This window comes from Clupea harengus, chromosome 12 (genome assembly GCF_900700415.2).
Source record: "Clupea harengus chromosome 12, Ch_v2.0.2, whole genome shotgun sequence".
Taxonomy (NCBI): Eukaryota; Metazoa; Chordata; class Actinopteri; order Clupeiformes; family Clupeidae; genus Clupea; species Clupea harengus.
The window spans coordinates 23,226,931-23,251,080 of NC_045163.1; the positions used below are offsets into that span (position 1 = coordinate 23,226,931).

Sequence of the window (24,150 nt, forward strand, 5' to 3'; positions counted from 1 at the left end):
CAGAATGTGGCCAGTTTGTGTCCATATATCATATATTATTGCGTATTAAATAGTCTCTACATGGCTTAATGTGTGCATGGTGCACTGAGCAATATCAAGAGGCTGTTTGCAGTGTGTGTGTGTGTGTGTGTGTGTGTGTGTGTGTGTGTGTGTGTGTGTGTGTGTGTGTGTGTGTGCGTGCGTGCGTGCGTGCGTGCGTGCGTGCGTGTATACTGTATGTCTGACTTGGAGGAAAATCATGTCGGATAGGGGCGCCGCTTCACTGAGCAATGCCAGTCACCATCCAATCACACACCATCCTTTCCCTGGGATCCCCGGCGCACATAAACATCTCCTCATCTCCTCGTCTCCGAAGGGAGAAATAAAACCCTGCAAGTCGCAATCACGACAAATAGAGCCTCCAGAATCCCAACAGCACCATCAAAGCTGCGGAGGAGACAAAACCTTGTGTCTGGCAAACAGCATGGCTGCTCCCACTCCTCCACCACCACCACCACCGCTGCTGCTGCTGCTGCTGCTCTGTAATTTCCCATCTCCCATCAGTGACAGCTCTCCACTCCCCGCTGGAGCACTCAGCACAGAGGAGAGGATGCTGCCTCTGCCAAGGGCTGTATTAGGCTCAACCTCATGAGCGCTCAGAGAGGAAAACACACACACACACACACACACACACACACACGCTGAGACGTTAGAGAGACAAGGCCGAGGACACACAGCATAATATATGCACACCAAGTCAAGCCAAGTCACTGAGAGAGGAGCGATACCATTTAGAAAAAAAAAGTTTTCAGGGATTGCCTTGGAATATTCAGACATCTTTCACAGCCGAGTTGATTAAAGTGGAAATAGTGATACTTTATTTTCTCGGAAAGGCTTTGCTTCAACAGCTGTTATAATTAAATAATTGAATGTGGAGTGAGGCTGCTCTTCTGAGGCCTTTGATGTGGAGACAGTGTGCTGACTGATGTCTTAAATACCCATGCGAGCCTGACATTTGTGCAGCCACACACACAAGCATGCATGTGCGCACACACACACACACACACACACACACACACACACACACACACAGACACGCAGACACACACACACACACACACACACACACACACACACACGCAGACACACACACACTTGCAATTAAGACATGCTCAGCTGTCAGGGAATTTTTCACCCTTTACCAGGACTGTATTAACCTCAGAATTAAGACACACAACCAAGAATATAATAAATAATAGACTTTTACTCTGGCAAAGAGGAGTGCATGGTTTCAGACCGCTCTTCAACATACACTCCTTCAAGAGGAGTGCAGTGGTTGCAGACCGCTGTTCAACCCATCACTAACTCTCTGGTAAAATGCACACAGAAATCAAACATGGCACTCCCGTCTGCTCTTTGGTTCCCAGAGATAAGAATGTTTACCTAAAACCCCCAAACCCAAACTCTGGGTCTTACAACAATAAATCAGTCTTAACCTAAACATTTCATGACACCTCTGAGTTCCACATCTCTGAGTTCCAAAACCCCCACTTTCTCACAAACTCAGCATTCCTCTCAAGAGCACAAAGAAACATCTGAGTCTTCCATTTAACAAACTTATATCAAACTACAACACATATCATGATAATAATTATATAGCATATTTCTTTCACATCAGCGAGCTGCCCCTCTCCGAGAGGGATATTAGCCCCAGTGACAGCATGGGCTCCCTCGGCAGAGAGAGCGCCACTCTCTCCTCCTGCCTTCCCTCCCTGTCATAATCCAGAGAGAAGGAGCCCTTTCCCAGCCGGTCCCCATCAGCCCCCTCCAGACACCTGGGCCCAGTGTTGCCACCGCCACCGCCACCGCCAATCACCAGTGACATGTCCCTTCATGTCTGTGTGGGCCTCTCACAGCTAGCTCTCTCACAGCTGACTGTGTGTGTGTGTGTGTGTGTGTGTGTGTGTGTGTGTGTGTGTGTGTGTGTGTGTGTGTGTGCGCGCACGCGTGCGTGTATGGGTCTCTCACAGCTAGCTCTCTCACAGCTGACTGTGTGTGTGTGTGTGTGTGCGTGTGTGTGTGTGTGTGTGTGTGTGTGTGTGTGTGTGTGTGTGTGTGTGTGTGTGTGTGTGTGCGCGCGCACGCATGCGTGTATGGGTCTCTCACAGCTAGCTGGAAGAAGGATGCTCTTAATTACGCCGTCATCATTAGCAGCCTAGATGCTAACAGGAATCCTATTCTCAGTGTTGGGACATCCCCGAGCTGACACCTAGTCAGTCATATCTCCATTAGCCATCTGTGTTGTGCTTGTTATTTGGACAGGTAGGATACTGAGGGAAGCAAATGATACATTTCAAAATCCAAGGTTTGTTTTTAACAAGTCCTGGGACATAGAAGAAAGACTGAATTCATCTTCAACAACAAAAAATTCCCATATTGTCTTCTGTGTGAATCAGACTAATTACAGATCACAAAACTAATACACCAACTCAACACTGCTGAGAATGCCTATTCAACTAGAGTTTCACTGTGACAGTGTTAATGCATTTTCACAGATATTGTAATAGTGGCTATAGTGGGAATTGGATTTAGCGGGATATGGACTGTTTCACAGTTGATTTGTGCCAAAGAATATGTGAATAGTTAATCACCACACACTGAACTTTGGTCCATGGCATGTTTGTGTTGCCTTGGTGAAGGACTTATCTCTATGCAGAGGAAATAACACCACCGCCCTCTTCAGCACATGTCACCAGGATACTATATAGTTATAGTTATAATTATACGTAATACTGTTGCTATAATGAAATAATAGAAATACAAATATGTCATGTAACTCATAAACAGTGAAATTATGATTTTATGTATTGAAAAAGGATAAGACCCTGTTTCAGGTTTTTTTTAGGAGAAAATGTCCAAAATCCAAGCATCCCACGGAGGTGATTTTACAGGACTGTCTCCCACTCAGTGGGAAGCATCTGCTCAGTTTCAGACTACCTGCCAGCTATTGATCGATCATTAGAGCTGTTTAAGTCAACTTGAAATACCAGCCTATAAAAAAAACATGATCACTTTCTCAAAGCCACAAGGCAAACCTAATTGCCATCGATCACAGTTTATCTCCATTTAAGCATCAGGTTTATGTTGATGTTAAAGAGCTCCTTCCTCTCTTAAGATGGTCTCAGTTCCCTCAGCACTCAGCTCCATAAAGCATCAAGTTTATGTTGATCTTAAAGAGCTAATTTCCCTCTTAAGATGGTCTAAGTTCCCTCAGCTCTGAAGAGTACTGACCCTCTGGTATTACTTCTAGGTCAACTGAATCACCGACACAAATTAAGATGCTGGAGATCTTATTGAGGACATTAGTAATTAAATGCAAACACTTTTAAAATTGAGGCTTCCGGGGTAAACAGTGGCAATTATCCTGATAGCAGCCTCATAACAGTAACTCAATCCAATCAAACGGAATTGATTTTCTAGACAGAGGGATGGAGGTGGTTCTCCTACCATATTTCTATATTGCGTAACAAAGATTGAGGGACACAGACAGAGCAAGAATCAGAGAGAGAGAGAGAGAGGGAGAAGGAAAGAGAGCCAGAGAATGAGATGAGAAAGTTGCCAGGAAGAAAAAAAGACAGAAGAGTAGCAAGGTGGTGACATAGCAAAGGCCAGGTGGTACTCACAATAGGTCTTCCTGGTCAGCTCCTCCAGCACCTCGGGCTTCAGTTTGCTGTTGGACTTCCCCATGACTTTTGGCAGCCCGCACGTCTGTCTGTCTATCTGTCTGTCTGTCTGTCTCTCTCTCTCTCTGCCTAAAACACTTCTCGTGTATCCACCTCTAGGGCCATTCTGTTTTTTAGTTTTTTTTTTTGTTTTTTTAAAGCAGGCAAGCACAGACAGTCCTGCCAAGTCCTGCCCTTCTTCCAGACACTTCCTCTTCCAGATGTCAAAAGAGACGAGAGAGAGGGTGAGAAAAGAAGAAATAGAGGAGGAGAAGAAAAAAAAAGAACAACAACTACCTTAAAAAGACAGAACAAGAAAAGAGTCGCGGAGGAGAAATGTGATTGCTATGGCACTGATGCGCTGGATCTCTCCCTTTTGTCCTCCAGGCGCGTGCTGAGCTGCCGAGAGAGAGACCGAGAGGAGTGCAGGATGAGCTGTAATCCGTTCAGCCGTGTCCTCGCCCTCTTCCCTTCCCATGGGGCTCCGGGTCCTCAGACCCTCTGCGCGACGGAGCGCTGCGGGATCAGTGCTCCGGCCTGGGGGGAACTCTCGCTCTCTCGTGCTCTTGGGGAGGAGGGGGGGACCGCTGGTTGTGGTGAGGGTGGCGTGGGGGGCGCACTCCCATCTGTCTGGATCTGCCCGCTGGGATAGGAAATCGGGGCAATTGTGTCCCTGGCTGGCAGAGCGATATTGCGAGCTCCCTGCCCTGTCGTGCCACTGAGAGCGTCTGCTGGAGAACGTGCCTGTGTGGGTGGGTCTGTGTTGTGACCATACAACGTGTTGATACTGTTGTCCTTGGCAACAGTAGCCACTCCTATTATGTTCTCTCTCTCTCTCTCTGTCTCTCTCTTTCTCCACTCAGTTGGATTCTCTGTAGATATTATTTTCTCCTTGGCTGTGGTTGGACAAATGGCTTAAATGCTTAAAGACTAACACGTTTCAAAACAGCAAGAGCTTAACCTCTGTGGTTCACAAGTCCCTTTGGAGATTCTCTTCTTGATCGAAAGTGTATCATTTACTAGATGTACAAACACTGGGTGAATATGCACAAATCACTGAAAAAGAAACATCAAAAGAGACGCATGAAAAGTCTCAGGCAGTCAGGCTTACCCTACAGGAAACCCTTTAAATGCTAAGCAGGACTTTGTGAACACTCCCTTGATAGACTGCCGAAGACGAATAAAGTAAAGTATATCTTTCTAAAACAGAACAGAAAAACAGACTGTTCTCAGATAAACCTCTAGGGGCTGTCTACGTATTTTTTCTGAGCATTTGTCTCTGTATTTTTTCAATGTAGTTCTTCTCCTTTGGCCTCAAAGTGCTGCAGTGAAGTCCACGAGTTCGAAGTTATTGCAGTGTCTTCACAAAAGGTGGTTAGACGCCTTTCCTACAGGTGATTCACAGCACCTCTCCCGAAATGCAGTCTTATCAGCTCTCCGAGACAGATGGAGGGGGAGCTGAAATGAAACAGAGAAGAGAGGAGATAACTGACCAGGGATCGGAGCTTCAAAACTCACCCACAAAAAGCATTCGTCTGAACCTTTATCTACCAGATTTAAAAGCACACCATCAGCAAACTGCAAACAAGCTTTAAAATAACTTGGAAAACGTTTTTTATTTTTTCTGTGGATACTAAGGTGGACACAAAGACACACATATGATACATACGACACAGGCGATAATGCCAGATGAAGGTTTTCTTCTCGTGTGTGTGGATGTGTAGCAGGTCTGTTATCGCTTCTGTTAGTATTCCTTGACATGTGAGAGAAAAAAACAGAAAACGAGGAAACGTTCCTGCTACACTGCATTGCACTGGTGTTGAGAGCAGAGGAGGGAGAGTGCAGCACTGGCCTGCCTCTCACACCCAATTAAGCTTCAGCACTGACCTGCCTCTCACACCCCAATAAGCTTCAGCACTGACCTGCCTCTCACACCCCAATAAGCTTCAGCACTGACCTGCCTCTCACACCCCAATAAGCTTCAGCACTGACCTGCCTCTCACACCCCAATAAGCTTCAGCACTGACCTGCCTCTCACACCCCAATAAGCTTCAGCACTGACCTGAGTCTCACACCCCAATAAGCTTCAGCACTGACCTGAGTCTCACACCCCAATAAGCTTCAGCACTGACCTGCCTCTCACACCCCAATAAGCTTCAGCACTGACCTGAGTCTCACACCCCAATAAGCTTCAGCACAGAGAGACAAGGAGGGCCATCAGCTCTGCATGAATAATACACCTGCGACAAACAAATAGCAACGCATTTTAATCACACACACACACACACACACCAAAGAATTGTGATGCACACACACTTTCAAAAAAAGAGGGCATGGACTTTACCTTTGAAGTTGGGGGAAGCTATTCCAAAACAAACCAGCCAGACCAGTAGCCTGTAAAACAAACAAACAATTAAATAAATAAATTGAGGACAGAACACACCAAAGAGACCACAAAATGTCCCTGTATAATATCTGTGAAGAAGCAACTTTCTGCTCTTTTACATTTATTCTATTTGAAAGACTGATCCTCTGAATCCTATTAAACCTCTGCGAATATATCATCTCACCCAAGATACATGCTTGTCACTCAGTCTCTTCCTGAATAATCAAGCGAGCTGGTGTAGCTGTGTTCCCAGAATATCAATATTTTCTCTCTCCCAAGAGTTTTGTTTTGGAGTCAGGGCTTCTGAGGCAGAAGTTCATTCTCCAAACAACGTATACAGTTTGTAAATCACTTTGAAAAGCTATGCATTTACACAAAAATTACACAATGTTTCTGCTTCTCTTCCACAGTCGGGTGAAGTTGGACTGCAATCTGTCTTCGTGACTGGACCAGCTTCAGTAGCCTACTCCCCACCAGAGGATAACCAAGAGAAAGTGCTGGCAAGGGATCAATGGAACAGTGTTCTATCCGGGTCATATGGGGACTTATGATTTACTGGCAAATGAATGAGATGAAAATGGAGCACCCCTTTCAAGGCTATCATGGATCATCATTGAATGATGCCCCAGCTTTCCAGCGCCGCTAAAACAATTGCTCGCTCAGTAAGTCTTACAGGCATCAAATTATCTGTAGTGACGTCGTGACCATTCACGGAGCTGTGTAGGGATCAAGACAACACTCGTGTACTTACACTTCATAGGAGATCATGTATTAAAACAGGACACGGGACATATCAGAGTGAGGCTCGGCCATCCCCGAGCATGTTTCTTGTCCGCGCTCACTTATGCCTGTGTATATTTAGAGACAAATGCCCGGCTAGTTGTCATTACTGACAACCTATATCTCTGTCAGTCGGCCGCTGGGATGGTCCTGTGTTCGGCATCAGGCTTCGGTCAGCGGGAGGCCACCGCTATCTAATCTGGTCCTAGGCACCACAGAGGAGCAGTGGTAACCCTGTCTGACTGCAAATCACTGGCCAGACTCCTCGCTGCACTGCCAGCTACAGGCATGGTGCAATTAGCGCATTACGGGGAATGCACATTAACCGGGTGACAAAAAAAGTGGAGTCATTTAGGCTAATCCATTAAGGCAGCTTGTCCGGTCTTAAAATAGAAAAAGAGATGATTATCTAGACCCTTTAAATAGAAAACAACATCAAAACAAAGGCTTTAGTTATGGGCAGTCTCTTCTAATGATATAATCTGAATCTAATTTACAAATGTGTTTATTAATGCATGGAAATTATGTAAATTCTAAAGTGCAAATTGTAACTAGTATTTGCCCATCCAAAAGAGGGTGAAAGGGTGGGAAAAGAGTTGGGGTCATGTGAGGATAAACAGAGAAGAGGGAAGAGATTTTTTGGGAGAAAAATATCGCAAGAAACTGAAACACCTGGACTAATTTTAATTTGTGTTGCCATCATAAACATTTGTTAAATTTTTTTGCAAAATATTGCAAATTCATATTTGAATAATACTAATGATGATGATGATTTATTTTTGGAAATTCATACAAAGTAAAATATATTTAACATAAAACACTGCTGTGAGACATCACTGGGATGGCACTTCAGCCAAACAACAAGGCTATTATCCCCACCCTGTTGACAGTAAGGAGAGTTAAAGGGTTTAGTGTCTGGTTTATCGTTAGGAGCAGGCATGGTTTGGATTAGCAGTTGACTGACAAGTCAAACATCAACAACGGCGTATATTGAATATTTTGTTAAATTAGTAAAAATGTGTCGACTGTAAACCAACTCCATGAACCAACAGCCTATATTTCTGTTTTGACCATCCTCTTGTGAGTAAAATATTCTAAATAAACACAGTATATTTTATTGCTCTCTTTGAAATGAATTAAAATGAAAAATGCATGAGAAGACGCAGTCACCCATCCAGCAGGTTCACAGAGGACAGCGTTAAGCTAGCATGTCATTAAAAGTGCATGGTGTCCTGCCCTCTCTGAAGCAACCGCACACAGGGAGACAAACCTCCCAGACCACCGGTGTATGAAAATATAGCAGGCTATTATATGAAATTCTAATAAACACATAAATTAACCACTCAATAAATTCACCGATGCCAATAATAAATTCGGTGTTAAAACCTGTGCTTTTTACCTCAGAGAATACGTGTTTTAAATACCGAAAATAAAAATGAACTTTCCGCTGATAAACTTCACTTACATCTATCCGTAAAACACAGACAAAGGTGAGTGGCACTGTCCTGTCTGCTCTTCTCAAATCGTCCTGTCGGATGCGAAGATCACGCGTTGAGGTTCACGTGTCACCTGCCGCTCGGTCCAGACGATATACCTCGCGTGAGGCTCGGCAACGCTCCATCAGGAGAAGTTGCGTTAGAACATTGACATCATACGCTGAATACGTCCCTGTGATTCACTCGAACAGCTCTGGTTCCTGCGGACCTTTTTGGGACCAAGTTCACCATTACCTCAATTTCCTTTCTCTTCTTCGCCCCTCATTCTCCGTCATCACCATCAGTAGCCTACGTCTTGGTCAAGTTTTTTCAGTTTAATTTCCCCTCGACATTATGGACTGATTTGGAACGTTGATGACAAGCCATCTATTTCAAACCAGCCAATTATTCTCGAGTCTTTCCAACTATTGCTCCCCATACGTCTCATTTCCAATAAACCTTTGTTCACCCCGTGCATTGCGCATATTTATTTCAAACTGAGCCCCGAGGTTCTGGTTAGTCCAAAGTTGGCAACCTTAATGATTTCGCCCCTAGGGTGATCATCATAACCACGTCTATTTCGTGAAATTCATATAGCCTTTGAACTGGCATAAGAAAGGCAACACTCACAATGGCTATTTATAGACACACCATTTCCTAACTTTCAGTCTTGTACTACATCAGCATCAAAGCCTTCGTAACGACACGAACTGGAAATGTCCAATAACTTCCCCTTAGCCAAGAAACTTTTGTTTTAGCAGCAGTTAATAAATGTCAGGTCACAAACTGCAATTAACCTCGTTTTAGATGCATGGGCTACACCCCCAATGGCTCACACTGAAACCCTGACTGACTATGGAGGAAACTTCGCAGGGGCGGCCTGCATTAATTGCATGGTGTAGCCTTTCCTGGAAGAGAGAATACTTTTTGAAAAAATATTCTCTATTGATTGCAACTTCATTTTGGGACATGCAGAGAGGCATTGAGCCTTAACCTTAATTAACTCAAATTAAAATATAAATGCAACAGATCATTAAGCTCTCACAAAGAGGTAAGAATATTTTCTCCACAGTAGCTATCAATCTCATGACATCGCTCCTGTCCAGCGTATTCTTGATATAAATTAAGTCGACCTCAATTAAGGAGCGTTCAAAACAACTTTATGCATTTAAGACATTTTCATCACTCTTCCCAAAATCACCATCTTCAACGTCTGTTTCATTTTGGGGGGAAAAAAAATTAAATAAAACATTAAAAAAACATGTGCGGTACATACAAAAAACAACAACTGTACATCCGTATTTTGACCTGAACAACAGCGTCCATTTCCTTAGCTTAGTTTCTATTTTCTTATTTGAAATAATGTCAAATATTTTTTTTTACAATACTTCAGTGCAAAATGCCCAAGACCTCCATTTCGGCAGAAAACATCAAAGGTCCTCTATTGAGGAGTATTGATGTGGCCATGTTGCCGTGCCATACATTCAGTGTTCTCTTACTCAAAAGACCAAAAATAATTTAACAACTGCAGTAGCTTATACTGAATAAATAGCGTTATCAACCCCACTCTAGGATCTACAAATTAGGCAGCATTACTTCAAGCAATGAAAATGCTTTCTTTTGCACGGAAATACTGTTAAAAATCATAGGTATGTTACAAATGATCAGAGGCCCATACAAATTATCTGTAAACGTTTTCTCAAAGGAATCAAGATTGAATCCATCAGAGTAGAACGATGAATATTATCTTAACCGAGCCATCAAAAACAGCAGTGTAATAATATTCACAAGCTCATGAAATAAAGGAAATATTAGTCCCTTCCATATGAAGAGTGAGATGTTTCACTTAAACATGGACCGACCTACCTGGCCAATCTAAGAAGCAAAACATTCCCTATAAGAACTCACCCTGCCTTATGCCTCACCCCTTCATCAGAGATATATAAATCAGCACAGTCAGCACTCTGACTCACCTTTTGTGTGCCAATACCACACCTGAATCCAAAGAGCTCACTAAAGAGACTCAACAGGTCATGTTCTTGCTTAATCTCTTACGAGAGCATGGATGAAATTAAAAGTAAGAAAAAAAAGACAAAAACAAACTTCACTCAATTACAGTATAAATGGCACAGCTTACTGGGCGTGTCTGTCTATACGCACATCTGAGATACATTTGCAAAAAACAAAATGGTGGCAAAGGAAAATAAAACACAACAAAACATCAGTACATGAGAAAGCACCAAAGCATATCTGTTGTAACTATAATGACAACTGTATGAAAGATTAGTGTATACTCAGATCTCTGTGGTCTACACCCTTTACAAAGAGAAACTGTACAGGAGCGCTGGGATTAACCGCCACAACTGCCATGTTTTAAGACAAGGGAACTGGAGGACTCCACTGAGAGGTTTGGGGGTACGGGGAGCGGAGAGAGAGAGCCCTGATCCAGGAGTGTCCAGCACAACTTCTGGATGTTTCTGGACCTTCTAAAAGGGCAAAGGGTCCAGAAACATCCTGTTTCACTGAGAGATCCCATCATGCCACGCTCTCAGTTTCTTCTGACGGTCCATTGGAGATCTTCTTCACCTTTTTGACGCCTTCTCCCATAGCATTCGATGTAGTTACCCTGTCAGGATAAAAAAATAAAAATTATATTAATAGGCTCATGAGACCAGACATGGTGTTGTATTCTGAATGTGAGTGCATTGTTTACTTTATTGAGTTAACAATTCTCTTTGAGGATGCGATTGAGGAAACATTTGAAAGGAAGAAGCAGTATGCTTAACTGGTAGCGGAAGCATCGCAACAAGGTTGGCAAGCACACACAAGACCTGAGGTAGAGGCTTTGTAGCTAAATCAACCACAACACTTCTGTCGGAATTTGGCTTTCGAGGCCAGTCACTCAAAGGAGCTTTAAAGGAGTTGTCTGAGTCTGCTGAAAAAGCGAGCCAGTGGCTGTACCTGAGACATTAGCAGACTACTTGGGGTCGTGGATTAACCTGAACAAAATCTACGTTACGTGAAATCTTGTCGAGGTCTATCTTGTGGTGTAACTGTTGTTGTCTCTGGTACAGTATGGGGGTGGCTCTGGTACGCCAGACACCACTGTTTAGCCTTCTGGAGGTGTCATGGGCCTAATTCAATGAAACTTCATGAAAGCTTGTATAGGGTCACATAAGGCTCCATTAAGAGCCAGTGGTGAATAAACAGCATTTGACATATGGCAAAGATGTCATCAGTGCCATTATCAAGAGGTAAAAGAAGCTTCATTACGCATTCTGATACTTCATGCTCTAACAGCTTGTACTACAACATCGTAATGCTTTATGAGTGCAGTCATTACTATGTATGAGTAGTTACAGTTGAGGCCAGAAGTTTATATACACTTAACAGTTAAGACATTAAAACTTCCCACACACACACACACACACACACACACACACACACACACACACACACACACACACACACACACACACACACACACACACACACACACACAAAACGTGTTCCAATCCTGACTAAAGCTTTAGCCTATTCTGAATCTCTGACCTAATGCTGCCACTCTGGCATGGGTGACCATTGGTCAGCTCAAAGGGCCACTTCAGTCTTGGCCATGTAAAAGCCTACACTAGCTGAATGTGCGGGGATGACCATTGGTCAGTCAGTTCAGTCTTGGTCATGTAAAAGCCTACACTAGCTGAATGTGCATGGACCGTGTCCAAACCTCCTGCTGCTCCACAACCTAGTCTCGGAGATCCAGCTCAGCAGCACCCTCAGTACCAGCTGCTTCAGAACCCAATGTTCCCCCAATCCCCTGGACTCTCACCTCCTCTGTGTGTATTTACATGGTTCAAGCACCCAGAACCAAACCAGAACCATGCTGCCCAACCCCTGGTGGCCTTAGCTTATTGTATTGTTGTGTGCTTATCTGTTGTCCATCGTGGCACCAACAGGAGCAGTGCTCAACATTTCGTATGCAAATACAATGACAATAAAGGATTTTCAATACAAATTTCCAATAACCACCATTGTCTTGCTGTAATTCTCCTGTGACTCCACTGTCTTAACAGTCATGCTTTGCATTTGACATCAGCTAGGAATAACCTGAACATTAATCCTTTGTTAAGTTAAACCACGGTGAACCAGACAGGAATAACCTGAACATTAATCATTTGTTTAGTCAAACCACGGTGAACTACCTGCACTAAAAACAGTTCTCCTCAGCTCATGGATTTTCACTTTGTACCTCTTCATTTTGAAACAGCTTCTTTCTCCCCCACCAAGTTTCACTCAAGAGCCAAAAGTGGCTAGAAAAGTAGGTTTCCATTCAGGATGATGGATGGAGAGTGGGGGGAAAAAAAGCGGGAACAGGAAAGAAAACAGGGCCGAGCACAGGGAGGGGGGGAGACAGAGAGAGAGAGAGAGAGAGGGAGAGAGAGAGAGAGGGGGAGAGAGAAGTGGAATGAGGACACATGGTGCCACTGGGCTATTTCTGGAAGAGTGGGACAGCAGGCGGGAGAGAGGCGCAACGCCTGAGGGTAGATGATTGGGGTGGGGGGGTAGATGGTGTGGGAGTGGGATGGGGTGGGGTGGGGGGGATGGGGGGAGGCAGGTCAAGGCAGAACACACAATTCAGGTGGCTAGTGTAAGAGAGTGATGTGCTCAAGTGTGACCGCCAAAGGAAGAAGAAAGAAATGGGAGAGAAGGCGGTCGGGGAAACGAGGACAAAAGTTTCGCGACAGAGATGACGTTGATGAAGCATCTCAGGGATCTGGTGACCAGGCTAAAAACAGAACCTAAAAAGCGCTGAGTTTGTGTCTGTGTGTGTGTGTGTGTGTGTGTGTCTGTTTGTGTGTGCCGATCATGGAGAGTGGAGGCAGTCAAGTGGAACCACAAGGCTGAAATATAACAGGAACACAGAGCAGGTGCAGCCCACAGTCTGGGAAGCTTGTGTCCCTCAGGACCCCTGGGCACCACGCTACGTCCCTAAGGACCCCTGGGCACCACGCTACAGCAGGACAGGTAGTGGCCCTACGTCCGTAAGGACCCCTGGGCACCACGCTACGTCCCTAAGGACCCCTGGGCATCACGCTACGTCCCTAAGGACCCCTGGGCACCACGCAACAGCAGGACAGGTAGTGGCTCTACGTCCCTAAGGACCCCTGGCTTCACGCTACAGCAGGACGTCCAGCCCTAAGGACTCCTGGGCATCACACTACAGCAGGACAGGTAGTGGCTCTACGTCCCTAAGGACTCCTGGGCTTCACGCTACAGCAGGACAGGTAGTGGCCCTACGTCCCTAAGGACCCCTGGGCACCACGCAACAGCAGGACAGGTAGTGGCTCTACGTCCCTAAGGACCCCTGGGCTTCACGCTACAGCAGGACGTCCAGCCCTAAGGACTCCTGGGCATCACACTACAGCAGGACAGGTAGTGGGAACACTGCTTGGAACCGGGGATGAATGTTCATCCATTATCAAACAGAAAACTGCCTGATGAGAACATTATTTTTGACTCACAATATGTTTTTATACTGAAATGAGGAATTTATGATTTGGAGTAGACGCAGTCATGTTGTACTAGCCACTTGCTATATATAGAATCATTCTCATTCCCTCTTACACATCAGTGTGTGTGTGTGTGTGTGTATAGCCTCATACACATCAGTTTGTGTGCGTGTGTGTGTGTGTGTGTGTGTATAGCCTCTTACACGTCATCCATCTCCAGGTCCTCTTCATCCTCCACAGACAGGAGCAGGTAGGGGTTATAGGAGGCGGGGCGGAACTTGTGGCCCGTGAGGAAGAAGAAGGTCAGAGTGGCCAACTCATCCAGCAGCTGCAGGACACAAGAACACACACACACACACACAAACACCACACACACGTCACACATCACCATTCATTAAATAAGTTATGAGAAAGATGAGCATTAAATCCCAAACTACCTGTTTCAACTGAGTCAGGCCTTACCTGGTACAGCCATTTCCACTGGAAGGGCACTATGATTTTGATGAGAATGGCAATTATGCGCGTGAAATAAATGTAGCACACAATCTAAGAAAGAAAGAAAGAAGACAGGATATGTGAGGCAATTTCATACCTACTGCGTACAGATATGCATCAACTTGATTCAGTAGTCTGGCCGCGGACATCTAAACCATGTCTCACCACCAAAAGCAACGGCTTATATGACTGATGTCTTCAGCATTGTAATGTGCTGCCCAGTGTACTCTTGTTGAATGCAAACATTTTACAATCCACAAGACAATTTAATAACCTATATCATATAAGACACATAACAGGAAAGATGCATTCAGCATACTAGTCTGGTGGTAAAATATGGCCTGACGTTGATATTCATCACAGAGTGGTTTTAAGTGGCTTCTAAATGGGTTGCTGGACGCCAGTTGTAAGCCCCTGAGCTGTGAGCAGTGAAATAGTGAGATGTTCCATTATGTTAAAAAAAAACAACAAAAAAATAAAAAACCCAACCCAGTATAATACATTAGAGCGTAATTTTACATTAGAGTGGAAACTGAGGTTGAGGCTACAGCTTTAACATATCCCGAGACCATACAGTCTCAATTATCTTCAAATAAATGGACAATCTTAATATGTGTGGTCTCTTTTCCTAGTTGTACTAATGCAGCACTAACACAACCACTTAAAAAAAAAAAAAAAACACACACACACACACACACACACACACGAGTATATCCGCTTACTCACCATCACATAATAGTGTCTAAAGAGCTTCAGCTGGGCCAGATTGATAGCAGCTGCAAAGACAACAACAACAACAACAACAACGCAAGCCTTTAAACCCAGTTTAAAATAAGCATACTTCTGTGGTCGGCCTGTTGGGAAAGAAACGAGCTTCCTTCTGTCGAGCATCCGCATCACTTTGGGCCGTTATTATAATGGGCCGTTAGCAGTTAGCCCATTAGCATCCCAGCTGGTCCAACACTGTTAGCCAGTGCTGAGTCATAGCAGACACCCATCGCTACGACCTTCAGTGCCACCCCTCCTCACTGGGACACTGTTTTGGCTTTTTACACACAGACTCAGGTATACAGCCAAACAATACTAGCTTGTTGACACTGAGTAACCATCAAGATATCACTACAGTGACTAACTACCACAGTTATTCTAAAGAACATGTTACTACGATGACAAGCTAATAAAGTTATTCCAGAAAAAATAAAAAGAAGCTTTCTGCTTCAAAATAGCTCTCTTGCCTCTTGTAATGCAGCACTCATTTAAAGTCTGCACCACGCTAGCGGGAATTCATTGTCAAAGTTCACGGTCAAAACCCCTCCAGGAGAGATATGGAGTTTTTCATTAAAGAGTGTGGTCTTTCCATTTGAGAGCATTATTTATTCATTTCACGCTCAGATTTTGTGTTGTTTTCCCTCAAAACCTGCCCTCTCTCTGCTCCCTCCCTTGTGCTCTCCTCCTGTTCAAGTGTTTGTCTGCACTCAGATATACTGTTGCATGCACACATGTCCTGCGCTTCAGTTTGACTGTTTCTCCTCTCACTCAGCAGCACAGGCTGCTTCTGTGGGCTCACGAAACATCTGCTCACAGATTTCTGCAGTCTCTCTCGGATTGTTGCGAAATGACCCTATCAAAATTTACCAACAAATACTGTAGCAGAATTATTTGCAAATGTGTGTGGAGAGTTTGTGTAACTGTATCTCAATCTGTGTATGAGTAATCAAATTTGTAAAGGAGTCTCTAAGTATGTAATGAGATTTGCGAATTTGAACAGGAATCTGCAAATGTGTATTCAGAATCTGTTTGTATGTAATCAGATTTGTAAACGTGTAAAATCATCTCTAAATGTGTAATGAGATTTGCGAATGTATTGAGATTTGTACACGTGTAGACACATTTGTAAATGCATGCATAGATCTGTGAATGTGTAGACAAATCTTTAAATGTGTGCTTAGATCTGTGCATATGTAGACAAATCTTTAAATGTGTACATAGATCTGTGAATGTGTAGACAAATCTTTAAATGCCTACATAGATATTAATGTATTGTAAAAGTATTTTACTCCAAGAGCTGTCAGCGTTATCCGTTACATCTCAGATGGGCCTCTCAATTGGCTGTCATTTCACACGTGTTTTTTACGACACTTTGCAACCCCTTTAGTGTGATTTGGCTCTTCCCTTATATCAGTCTCTGAGACTGCAGATATCTGTGAGCAGATGTTTGGTTAGCCCACAGAAGGAGCCTGTGCTGCTGAGCAAGAGGAGAAAGAGTCAAAGAAAGGAGAGTCCATTCGCACACGAGCAGAGAGAGGGCAGGTTTTGAGGGAAAACATTACAAAATCTGAGCGTGATATGAATGAATAATGCCCTCAATCTGACAGACCATGCTCTTGATTAAAAGTATGGAGAGAAAAAAAAAACTCCATAGAGGAATAATTAAATACAGTAAGCTAAAACGGTCTCCCCGTATTCCCGAGACTCACTCGCGCTGAGCTAAAGAGGGAAGTGGAGGTGCTGAAGAACATGACATTTATCATCCGTGTGCACGAGCCAACTGGAGCTGTCGGAGCCACGGGGGGCGCCAAGAGGCCTGGCTCCTGGCCGTTAAAGAAAACTCTACTTGCTAAGCTAAGCCCATCGTCTCTCCACCATTACACACACACACACACACACAGTCCACTGAATGCCACTGAACACACACATTCAGAAACTGTATGTCTGCAGGAGGTACATTTATGAGGAGAACACCAGCGTGTCAGTATGTTTAACTCTCTCAATGGCCAAAATAATTTCCATTCCATTGCTAATAGGCTTTATCCGTTATCTAGATCTCCACTACTTGTCACTTTAACCCCTGTGCTAACCCTAACGGCTGTTTTTCAGCGTAACCTGTGTAACTCTTCATGGGGGCTGGAGTAGCTAATGCTAACTATTGTTAAGCAGCCGAGCCTAACTCACACACACACACCAGAGTGATATGTGACTGCTGACAATTGTCCCTATGTTCACATTTAGCAGCATCATACCTTTTCCATCTGTTGCTGAGGCCTCCTGAAGATGCCGGATTGACCTGCAAAACAGCAGTGACACAATAACATTACTGAATGTATACAAGAGCAACTTCTCTTCAAAGCAAAACACCAACATGTTATCACTACAAACCAGTGGTGGAAAAAGTATTCATATCCTTTATTTAAGTTAAAGTAACAGCAATGTAAAATACTCCATTACAAGTAAAGGTCCTGCATTAAAAATCTAAGTCAAAGTATCAGCAGCAAATGATAGTTAAAGTATTAAAGTAAAAGTACTGGTTTGGTCCCTCTGACTGGCATGTTACTGTATATGACATCATTAGATTATTACATTAATACTGAAGCAGGCGTGTGTGAGCAGCATATTACTGTATATGACATCATTAGATTATTACATTAATACTGAAGCAGATGCGTGTGAGCAGCATATTACTGTATATGACATCATTAGATTATTACATTAATACTGAAGCAGATGCGTGTGAGCAGCATATTACTGTATATGACATCATTAGATTATTACAATAATACTGAAGCAGACGCGTGTGAGCAGCATATTACTGTATATGACATCATTAGATTATAAATATTGAAGCAGATGTGGGTGAGCAGCATATTACTGTATATGACATCATGAGATTATTACATTAATACTGAAGCAGACTTGTTAAGCAGCATGTTACTGTTGTAGCTGCTGGAGGTGGCGCTAGTTTGAACTACTTTATATACAGTTTTATAAACAGGGACACCAGATAAATGTGAGGGGTCGCGAGATGTAAGTTAACAGTAACTAAAACTGTCAAATAAATGTAGTGGCGTAGAAAGTACGACATTTCCCTCTGAAATGTAGTGGAGTAACAAAAATTTAATTTAATTATGTATGTACTAAATATTATTTATAAGTAAATAAATAAATAACATAAGTACCTCAAAATAATACTTATTGTATAATTAAATAAATAAATAACATAAGTACCTCAAAATTATACTTATTATAATTATACAGTGCAGTTCTTGAACTTAAATATAAGTAGTTACTTTCCACCAATGCTTCAAACATATGCATACCAATTCTGTATTTTTATATGAAGCACCTATGACCATTTCTGTATGATAGAATCATCATAATGGTTAGCCATAGACTGAGGAGTAGAGTCGTGAGACTGCGTGGAGGGTGAGCGTGCGATGGTTAGCCATAGACTAAGGTGTAGTCATGAGACTGTGTGTCCCGTGGAGGGTGAGCGTGCGATGGTTAGCCATAGACTGAGGAGTAGAGTTGTGAGACTGCGTGGAGGGTGAGCGTACGATGGTTAGCCATTGACTAAGGAGTAGAGTCGTGAGACTGTGTGTCCCCGTGGAGGGTGAGCGTACCAGACAACAGGAAACAGGATGGCCCCACAGCACAATAGGTCCACCAGGAAGAGGATCTCCATCCACAGGCCGTACTCACTGCTGCCCTCTTCTGTCGACTCTATGATAATGTAGGCCACATTCGCCAACACCTGAGGATAGGGGCACAGGAATTTAGATGCAGGTACATGATTAACTGGTTTTCAAAATGTCTGATGACAAAATGGCTAAATAGAGCGGTTTCCGTCCTGCTTTTCTTTGGCATCCTGGCATGTTTGTTACTATAGCAATGGCAGTAACTGCAGTGGCCATAACGAAAAGACAAATACTGTAACAGTAGACCCTTTGGGAGAACTTTACCTGAAGAGGGATGACGATCATGAAGATCTTCTTGTCTTTGTCGGAGAGAATGTGCTTGACGAACGCCCAGCCAGTCCCTATCAAGGCTATGGTGATGAACAAGAGCGCCCCCTTCAGCCTGAAGACAGACAGAACACATTCATGGCAGCCTCAGCTTCACTTAGGGACCATGTGGTCTGGAGACAGAACGCTTTCCTACACCTGCTGAACATGTGGACGTAAAGCGCTCAAGTGTGCCGTCATTTTTGAACACCTCGTTAAGCCATAAAAAGTTGTCCGGGGATCTTACAGGTGTGTGATGTAGTAGACCACAGCCCAGCCCTCGATGGGGAAACCCTGGTTTGAAATGTAGTAGTAGTCAATCTGAGGGAGAAACAAACACAAGCTCCTAGTTAGTCTTTAGACGTCATCGCTTCATTGCTCAAGGCCTAAAATAGATGCGTTACACTGTTGATTATGACGGGCCACTCACAGCATGGAACACCAAAGAGAGAGATTTGGTGAATGGAAGAGATGCCATAAGCCAGTGGATTTTGTAGACATCCACTCTGTGGAAAAAATATAATATATTATAATATAATCGGTCATCACGTCGATAGAGACAACACGTCTGTCTGCTGAGCAAACAATTAATTAAAATGCCTAAGTGCAAAAAACATTCTGGTTTTTTTTTTCAGTGGAAAACTCCAGGTGGGAAATTGGGGGGAAGAAGCTGAACTGAAGAGAAATTAAAAGAATTACACGCTATGACAAACACTAAAGTTGCTTTTTCTAAGGTACAGACATAAGGCATTTGTCTGTTTTCTGATGTGTGGTCCTAGTTCCAAAAGCCTGTCATTTACTATTTTCTTTACCATAGTTTCTCTCTCCTACACGTCAAGAAATGACTATAAATCAGCATTGTTTTGCATGATGAGGGTGCCCTCTTGTGGTGACTCCCTGGCATTACAACAACATTCATATGGACTACATGGGAATTGCAGTCCCAGCCATATAAGGCTGAATGTTCTGTGAGACTCACTTTCTTGTGTGGAGCACATGGACCCAGAGCGTCCCGATGATGAAGAAGAGCATGGACATGAAGATGTAGAGCTTAGGCAGGGGGATCTCACCCGCAGACAGGAAGCTCTTCGGGTTCTTCTCCTCAATGTTGATCTACAAGAAGACAGAACATTCCTTTAACATGTTTCTGTGCAGCCAAGAAACACACACACACACACACACACACACTCAGTCACACAATTTCACACTTCCTCTCTCGCCCCCTCCCCTCTGAAGTTGTCTGAAGTGTGACGTATGTTGTTTTCATTTTAAAAAGCATATTTAATGTAAATAGTTGAAACATAGGTTTCATGCAGCCGTTACGAAAACAGTTACGGGTTATTTTGACTACATGCACTGAACTTACTGAATCGTGCACATGTTACTAAGGGCTGCTTAGAGGGAGAAGCAAGTACATACATCGAGGTTGAACTTCAGAAGGTTTGTCTGAGCGTCCCTGCTGTAGCAGTTGTAGAAGTAGAAGTTGTACAAGCCTTGCTGGTCGTCAGTGGTGACATTGAAATAAAACTATGTTGGAAGGAAACATATGAAAAAAAAAAGAAAGTTAAAACAGTGATCAGGACCAAAAAAATACAATTCAGTTATTTCCGGTAGAACTATTTCAGTGTGTAGAGTAGGGGTCAGTGTCTTGACAAAGGAATGGCACAGACCCATCTATTTACAAGATATGCATAAGATATAAGATAGGTACCCTGAAGGAATAGCTGGGACCTCTTTGCTCCAGAGGATATATGGGTTCTTTGTTAGAAGCCTAAGAGACACAAACAATATTCAGAAACAAGCCAATGCATTAAAACCAACCAATCGAGCAGATTGTTCCACTGAAACAGCCTTACCACTGGAGGCTCCTTTGAGACTTTGGCCCCATCTGTTTACCCACAGACAAAAGGAAAGAAGAGCAGTGAGTTGAAGATCCCAAAACAAAGGGGAACAATTAAAAACATAGAAATGTAATGCTATGTAACCAATATCTCTTGATTAACTATGTCAATTTGATAACACAATGAATCAATGAATTTGTCTCCATTAAACATTCATACAAACATACAAGCGCTTTAACCCATTAAAGTAAGAGTTTAAAACCTTTGCATTCAGGATATATTTTCGAACATAAATGTGTATCTGTACCTTTCTTTTCCTCTTTCTCCACTTTATCAGTCTCCTGCTTCCCTGTTGTTCCGGCACCAGCACCCCCTGCCAGGACAGGGATGATCTGGGGGAAGAGACCCTCCTCTGCGGAGGTCTTTATAGTCACTCTAGAACCACACAAACAGACAGAACCTGTATGAACAGTGGGAACCTAGCATCCCTTCACACCGCACTCACTGGAGGGGTGAATGGACTTAGTCCCAGCGCTGGTTAGAATAGAAAGACACTTGAGTTAGCATCTGTGGATATTGCAATTGCCAGGGCTTTATTTTTTGCCGGATCTTGCCGGAACAGGATCCAGGACCTCCCAGATTGGGACCATCACCTATTTGATTGGATCTGGCACCTCCTTTGTTACTATCAAAATCTGTAAATAAATTGTGTGTAATATTTAATGTTATCTGCACTTTACACACTGCGTTTCCCGGTTTCAGACCCAATTTGTGTATTTGTTTACATGTCCACTCTAAATTGTCAACAAAGGCATAAAAACAACGCAAACAAAGTATCAAAATGCATAGAAGACACATGAATATTTGTTAACTATTGGCCAATCCTTCATATATATTTATCATTATTATTAATATTAATATTATTTAGGTCTAGAGACATTTCATTTGTTTCACAACACAAACCACTGATGGGACTTTAAATAGGTGAACTGGTGAAGATCTAGTGAAACTGCTGATTACGTTATTTAAAACGAACGGCTGTTCTAAGAATTCTGTACATTAACAAGAAAGCTTACTTAGCTTCCGTCTCGTCTCTGGGTAAAATATGCATGTTCTGTTTTAGTGAAGACTTACTCATTCCTGTTGAAGTCCAACAGAAGCAGCACAACAGCATCGCTACTGGGTGTCTTTTTCAGAACACAAAACCCGGAGTCATCATCCTGATGGACACAAACACACACACACACACACACACACACACACACACACACACACACACACACACAGAGCACAGCACATGAGTCTTCAAATACACATCACTCAGCACTGAAAAACATGACACAACCTGCTTACTAATGAATCCGTTATGACTGACTGATCGTTCTTGCACACAACATTATAATCCTGTGTTGAATGAATGCTTACCAGATATGAGGCAAAACCATTGCTGTTAGTTTTGTCCAGAATGAATCCCAACTGAGATGTGAAAAACAATAACAATTCATCCAAATGAGTTTATGACAAATCAATCATCATTGGCTATATGTAATATGGGGAGTAGAAAGGTAAAGACAAGAATGCATCTTACCGTGCTACTATCGACATCTGTAATTGACACCTCTTTTAACATGAGGCTGTTCAGACTGACAGTCATGTAACCATTTTTGTAAAACCCGAAGGTGTTCAGGTGGACTTTCTGCCGGATGTCATCCTAAAATGAATAGGACAGAGACCTTAATTGTAAATTCGTCTCATGTTAAACTGAATTTAGATACAGTGCAGACAGCCCTTCGGATCTAGCCAGGCATCAATACTACGAGCTATGATTCATGTGTTATAATAGGTCGTATGCTATGACCTGTACATTAACGGTCAGAGCTATGGTTGTATGTAGCCCGCAAACAGACTGACACAGTACAATTACAGTTACAATTTCCCTGTAAATAAATACAAAAAACAAGTCTAGTTATCGATAACCTTTTAACAATAACAAGCTTCAGACTGCCGATGCTAATTTACGTGACTCCTCATTTGTTTGACGAACATGTCTGCACTATAGTGCAGAATAGTATTTGTAGCCAAGCCAAATAGTTAACCTACAACGGCATTCAATCTTGTGAAAGTGCACAGCATCCACCAACAACATAACTAGCTTGCTAGTTAACTAGCTTGCTACCAAGAACCCACATTCAGTATCTGGTACCCATCAAGACTGAAATGATAACCCAGAAGAAATTTTGAGTAGTTTCAGACATGTACCTCAAGTACCAGGTGATGTAATCTAGCGTGACATCCAATAATAAAATACGACAGGATAACCACAACACCCGCGTATACATATCTTTTGTCAGACGCCATCTTTAGAGGTCCATTTCTCCTTATTTCCGGTAGAAATGACGTCTGAACAAAACGTAGACAACGTGGGCAGGGACAACCATAGACATACAAGGTATTTCATTGGCAGGGACAGGAAAAATAATATTGTCAACAGATGGTACTGTTCTGCAGTGTACTATAGCAAGCTGTTCTAACATTTAATCGAACCACACTCCTATCTGTAATTACATTTTAGCTATCCATAATAGCATTTCTCCTTGTCAAAATTGATTTATCTCTAGTCAGAATGGTAATTATAGACACAACAACACAATAACATTCGTACTAGTAGAAATTATATTTCAAGGTATCCTCAACTTTGACTGTAGTACTGGTTAAAACTAAATTGAAGATATCTAAAAATTATAAAATTATAATTGGCCATTTTAACATTCTATAGCTAGACTGGATATATATTGAAGATATCTGTAATTCAATTCTTCCTAGTAAAAAAGAACATTCATTTCAGATACCCACAATGACATTCCTTCTATCCACAATTGTCATATAAGATTTCTACGTCATTCTTCCTCGGAAAAACTCCCATTTCATATATATACAATCCAATTGTTACCAGTCATAATCCATATCCATTATAGACATCCATAATGTAATTAAGAGTATCCAAAAATACATGGTGACCAGTAAAAATGTTATTAGATATTCACAATTGGCAGTATGACTAAAAACAATGGAACTACAGATATCCACAAGTGTTTGAAATGGGAAGCCCCATACACATGAATGGCGTTATAGATATCTGAAATGACAGATATGGATAGGAAGAATGTCATTGTGGAAGAACTGA

General features: G+C 42.8%; 2 protein-coding genes across 7 annotated transcripts in view; both read right to left on the reverse strand.

Annotated features, from left to right (window-relative positions):
* ncs1a (neuronal calcium sensor 1a) overlaps positions 1-9,338 on the reverse strand; it is a 20,057-nt gene extending 10,719 nt beyond the window's left edge. The window contains exons 1-5 of one of the 6 annotated variants that reach the window (XM_042709381.1): positions 8,333-9,337; positions 6,046-6,095; positions 5,869-5,941; positions 5,371-5,454; positions 3,663-5,159 (exon numbers count right to left, since the gene is read on the reverse strand). In XM_042709381.1, the coding sequence (XP_042565315.1) occupies positions 3,663-3,726 (64 nt within the window). In that variant the 5' untranslated portion in view covers positions 3,727-5,159; positions 5,371-5,454; positions 5,869-5,941; positions 6,046-6,095; positions 8,333-9,337. Of the gene's footprint in view, positions 1-3,662; positions 5,160-5,370; positions 5,942-6,045; positions 6,096-8,332 lie in introns of all 6 variants that reach the window. The other 5 variants (XM_031577361.2, XM_042709379.1, XM_042709378.1 and 2 more) reach the window with 5 other exon arrangements.
* Positions 9,339-9,485: 147 nt separating this feature from the next.
* On the reverse strand, positions 9,486-23,351 carry gpr107 (G protein-coupled receptor 107). The gene is made up of 18 exons (XM_031577360.2): positions 23,226-23,351; positions 22,555-22,677; positions 22,392-22,442; positions 22,101-22,186; positions 21,274-21,401; positions 20,982-21,013; positions 20,837-20,896; positions 20,545-20,652; positions 20,105-20,238; positions 19,556-19,631; positions 19,373-19,446; positions 19,084-19,201; positions 18,745-18,875; positions 17,368-17,411; positions 15,074-15,123; positions 14,315-14,398; positions 14,056-14,180; positions 9,486-10,968 (listed from the first exon to the last, which is right to left on the reverse strand). The coding sequence occupies exons 1-18, from the start codon at positions 23,322-23,324 to the stop codon at positions 10,878-10,880; spliced, it is 1,614 nt and encodes a 537-aa protein (XP_031433220.1). The 5' UTR covers positions 23,325-23,351; the 3' UTR covers positions 9,486-10,877.
* Positions 23,352-24,150: the final 799 nt, after the last annotated feature.

What these genes read in the sequence shown, in the direction of transcription:
- gpr107 (XM_031577360.2), bottom strand. Translation starts at nt 23,324, where the DNA reads ATGGCGTCTGACAAAAGATATGTATACGCGGGTGTTGTGGTTATCCTG. An exon ending in ATCCTGTTTCCTGTTGTCTG is followed by an intron (nt 17,412 to 18,744) that starts GTACGCTCACCC and finishes GCTGTTTTGCAG; the next exon opens with GTCAATCCGGCATCTTCAGG. An exon ending in TTAGACACTATTATGTGATG is followed by an intron (nt 14,399 to 15,073) that starts GTGAGTAAGCGG and finishes TTTCTTTCTTAG; the next exon opens with ATTGTGTGCTACATTTATTT.